The following is a 5,000-nucleotide window of genomic DNA, read 5'->3' as shown; positions in this document are numbered from 1 at the left end:
ATGCATTTAATCGGGGACCCACCCTCTCCGTCCCCTAATGCAGAAAACGAGAGGACGGGGGGAAATCCCTTCGGGTTGCGTCAAAATATCATTCACACTTACTCCTTTACCCACCCCCCATCCCCCACTCACTCCCTTTCATGCATCACAGCATCATCTATGCACAACCATTCTCCACCCACCCTATCTTCCGTCTTCTCCCTTCTTTCCTCAACAGAATTTCCCCTCTTTCCCAATGCCCTTTTTATCCCATCCATCCATCTCATCCTTGGTCGCCATTTCATGTTCACTCCTTCTGCTTCTGCATTCCACACTTTTTAAATTAATCTTTCTTCGCTCATTATTTCCATGTGTCCAGACCATCCCAGTACTCTTTCATCAACCTTACCTCCCAGCTCCCTTTCCAATCCCGCTCTCCTCCTCCCTCCTCGTTTCTCACTTTATCCAACCTAACCCCTACTATACTTCTCAGGCGTTTAATTTCAAGCACATCCAAACTCCTCTTCTCTTCCTTTCTTACGTTCCATGTTTCTGCCCCATACAGTGCTGTCGGCACAATCACTCCTTCATACTATCTCCTCTTACATCCATTCTCAAATGTGTATTTCTCATTACATTTTTTAATCCCCCAAGGCATTTACTTGCTTCACTCAATCTTCATTCTACCTCCGCCTCCCTTCCCCACCACATTCGCACTCAAGTATCTAAAACTATCCACTTCCTCCAGTCTCTCTCCCTTAATACTCACTCCCAGTTTGCTGACACATTCTCCCCTTGTACATCTCATCACCTTACATTTACCCACATTTATCTTCAATATCTTTCTTTTGCACACTTTCCCCAACTCTGTCACTAACTTCCTTAACCCCTCCTCTGATCCTACCTCAAGCGCAGTGTCGTCAGCAAACAAATTGCTTATCTCCCACTTTTCTTGAATTTCTTTAACCATCTCCAATCCCCGGCCCATTACCCTTGCGTTTACCTCTAGCACTACCCCATCCATGTATAAATTGAACAGCCAAAGCGACATAACACATCCCTGTCGAAGTCCCAAACCACCCCCTCTCTCCATTTCTAATTCTAACACAGGCTCTACTACTATCGGAAAACTCTTGACTGCTCTTAGTAGGTTTCTTCCTATCCCATATATATGCAATAACTCCCACAGTGCCTTCCTGTCTACCCTGTCATAAGATTTTTCCAAATCCATAAAGGCCCAACAAATATCCTTACCTTTTCCTATAGCTATCTCATGTATCTGCCTTACCACAAAAATCTGATCCACGCAGCCCCTATGTGTCCTAAACCCACACTGTTCCTCACCAATTATTCCTTCTGTTCATCTCCTAATCCTTTCAATCAAAACTCTCCCATAAAACTTCCCAACTACACTCAAAAAACTAATCCCTCTGAAAGTACTACACTCACACCTGTCCCCTTTTCCCTTGTAAAGTGGAAATATGCAGGTACTCTTCCAATCCTCCGGTACTCTACCCCATTTAGACAAACATTAAACAACCTCACCAGCCAGCCCATCATCACTGTACTTTCCTTTTTTAGACACTCAGCATGACACCAATCCAATCCAGGTGCCTTACCTGCTCTCGCCATTTTAATAACTGTTTTCACCTCATCTTTCCTTATTTCTCCTCTATTTTCCTCATTCGTCTCTGTCATTTTCTTAGTGCTTCCCACTGCAACTATCGTTCCCTCCCTATCCTACTTCACATTTAGCAACTCTCTAAAATACTCTGTCCATCTTCCTCTTACTAAATAAAATATTCAAAGTACAAACAAGATTACGAATGAAGCCAAAATGATGAGAAGCAATGGAAATGAGAATTATGAAGTGGAATTTAAAAAAAGCATTTAGTTTACAGCCTATACTGCATGTATGCAGCGACTTAGTATTAAAAATCCTAGCATTCCTGTAGTTTCGATTAATTGGAGATAATTTCTTACTGAATGAGAATATGGTTCTACGCAATTTTTCTCATAGATATTCCTATCTTTTTTCATATTGTCATAATCAATATCTGCAAGAATATCCATAGGCAATATGATATAAAATATTAAATAAAAAAGTCATTAATATGATTAATGCGCATTCTAACAATATCTATCTCTGGATTCAGAGTAAGAAATACAAATTGGTTCGACTCTTAACGGGATGGATAAATTTATATCTAAGGAAGTTTAAATTATTCTTAATGATGGATGTCATTTCAAATCATATAACTTTGACTGGTAACATATAAATTGACCACAGTACCATGGTAGTTATATCTATGAATAATTTGGAAATGAATACTGTATCAACTAAAGTATGCGTTCTATAACGAGCAAGGCGAAAAAAAATACCAAAAACATTAACTCTGAAGAAATTATTGTTTAGAACCACATAAGATTAATTGATTACTGATACCGCGTCTAAACATAAGAAATTAAAGATTTCCCACTAATTATAGGCGTTCCGGTGCCTGACTGCCATGAATGTAGATTTAATTAACTGATATCATTAAAACCAGGTCACGTAGTAAGAGATACAATATACAATTTAAGAAACGAGCATCATATCGTGAAAGAAAAAATAATAAACTAAAACGATTTACAAAATATGAAGTAAACTTGGCAAAGACCAGCAAAACGAGCATTAGAATCTATGAGAAAAAAATCGTGAAGGCAAGCAAGCTGACAATTGTCAACAGAAAGACAAACCTCTTTGGTGCAGCGACCCGTATGTGGGAAAAGGACTCATCTTTGTATTAGATAAGATTTGTAGACAACGTATGTGCTCCAATTGGGAAAGGTGCTGATGATCTTTTTCTCTAAGTGTAAAGCCTATGGAAACTATACCTTAATTAGTGATGGGTCGCGAATAAAGTCGTCTTGCCAGGAAATGAAGTAACCCAGACAAACGAGGCTATCCTTTCTCTAACAGTTAATCAAAATGCTATAGAGTTTCATCGAATAAAATACAGACAACACTAAGACAAATGATGGAGAAACTAGACGAGGATTAATGGGAGAATTTTCATGCTTCAACGTTTCGATCCTTAGAGTCTTTATTACAAAGCTAACAAAGCATAAAGTGACCCGACTGTGTATATGATACCCCTGTTTTACTTGAGTTGTTAGCTCTGTTATCAAGACCCTATGGATCGAAATGATGAAGCATTACAATTCTCCCATTAATCCTCGTTTACTTTCTTTATCTTCAGTCTTATTTGTCATTCTATATTTCATTCAACAGACTACACTCTTTCACCTCATGATAAGAAATGCCAACGTGGCACGTTGAAAGAGCAATCTATCTAGCTAAAAGAAAGACATCTGTCTGTTTTACCAAATGCACAGGATCAAGGCAAATACCTAGCTGGATGAGTTTTTAATAAACCATTCTCCATGACGATCGAAGAGCAGAATAAATTGATTTATATGAAAAAACAACAACACCAACAACGTCAACAAAGATCGCATAAACTCAAAACAAAGGAGAGTGAGCAACGCATTGGTCAGCGTGTCCACCACTCCAGTAAAAGGAAACATCCTCGTCAGTAGAAATACTGATTAACGCTAAGCTGACGAGGAGAACTGTGTGAGGACTCACCCTGAGAGCCACGGTCGTGTACTCTGAGAGCTTGGATACATCGATAGTGAGCTTACGCAGCAAAGGCAGGAGCATGGCGGGTTGCATCTCACGCGTCAGGGCAATCAAGAAGTCCGACACGGCCTCACGTTGTCCTTTGGTCAGAATCTGCAAGTAGGCAGAAGTTAATGATGGGCCATTGCCCACAAAGCGAGGTGTATCATTTAAGGGTAAATAAGACCCTTTAGATACAAATATTATCAACTGACAATAATGTACGACAACCCAGACTAGGAGTAGCGCAGGGTACAAACTGTGACGTGCGCTCAAGAACAAATCAATCAGTCATTCAATCAGTGTTTAGCCATATAATTCTTAGCAAGCTGTCTTCACCCTTACCTTGTCTCTGCATCTTATATTACATCTTTTGGGCCAAACTCTAAACCAAGGACAGTTTGTTAGTGATAGTATACTTTCCCCTGCCCGTCCGCTTTCCTATCACTTACTTTCAGGGTGTCATTGCTGCCTTACCTTGCATTTGGAAAGCCTGTAGACGGTGTGGAGAGTGGCGTCTAGAAGAGGTGCGTAGTTATCCGCCTCGGCATAGAAGTTGGCATGCTTGATAAGAGCTGGTAAAATGGAATTACCGATGTAGCGGTTGAGGGCCAGGCCCATCTCAGACTCGGACCCATCAGCCTAGAAGGATATAAAGGGTGCTGAGATGAGGGTAAAAGGACAGACAATAAACAAGTTATCATCGCAATGAATATTTTCTCATGAAGATGGGACGAGCTGTATATTTTTCAACGGGTTTTAGCTCGTCAGTAGATCAGGTGGAACTGGAACAGCCCCAAATGAGACTTTGCCCACCTTCTCCAACATGGTGGCGGCGCGCAGGTCCGGCAGGAAGGCGTCCTCCAAGAGCAGGAAGAAAAGTTCTTTCTCTTCAATGCCGTACACACGCTCGAGGAACAACACGATGCTCTGCTTGTGGCTAGGGATGAGGCCCGGTGGCATATCACTTCGTCCCTCCTCCGCCGAGCTGGTCAACGAGAACCGAAGGGCCAAGACGCCCTCCAGGTCCTCCAGGGGCACGAGGGACCGCAGGATGGCGCGGGCCCTTAGGCTGTCATTTTTACCCTGAGCAATCACGTGGGCTTCTGGCGCGCAGCGACCCATGAGGTCAACCAGGGTACAATAGAAACTGAGAATGGCAGCACCAGTGTCGATGTAGTCTTCGTCGTCGTCGCTGGCAGGCATTGGATGGTCGTTGGGCACGGCTCCCTCCGCCTCTGCCCCCATACGCTGAGCAGCAATGCGTTCCGACATCTGAAAGAGTTCACCAGTCAGGACTGCTTCAATGGAAGGGGGAGGGGAGGACAAGAATACACATACGCTTACAAACATATTT

At 42.2% G+C, this 5,000-nt stretch overlaps 1 protein-coding gene across 9 annotated transcripts in view; it reads right to left on the bottom strand.

Annotated features, from left to right (window-relative positions):
- Positions 1-5,000, bottom strand: part of RyR (Ryanodine receptor) — a 636,026-nt gene that overhangs the window by 152,259 nt on the left and 478,767 nt on the right. For all 9 annotated transcript variants that reach the window (XM_076213834.1, XM_076213833.1, XM_076213832.1 and 6 more), the window contains 3 exons: positions 4,460-4,918; positions 4,121-4,285; positions 3,611-3,757 (listed from right to left, as the gene is read on the bottom strand). In XM_076213834.1, coding sequence (XP_076069949.1) covers positions 3,611-3,757; positions 4,121-4,285; positions 4,460-4,918 — 771 coding nt within the window. The remainder of the gene's footprint in view (positions 1-3,610; positions 3,758-4,120; positions 4,286-4,459; positions 4,919-5,000) is intronic.

This window comes from Oratosquilla oratoria, chromosome 32 (genome assembly GCF_046742065.1).
Source record: "Oratosquilla oratoria isolate Oo_2021 chromosome 32, ASM4674206v1, whole genome shotgun sequence".
In the NCBI taxonomy this organism is placed as follows: domain Eukaryota; kingdom Metazoa; phylum Arthropoda; class Malacostraca; order Stomatopoda; family Squillidae; genus Oratosquilla; species Oratosquilla oratoria.
Note: the sequence above shows the minus strand (reverse complement) of the source record. Positions and strands in the feature narration are given on the sequence as shown.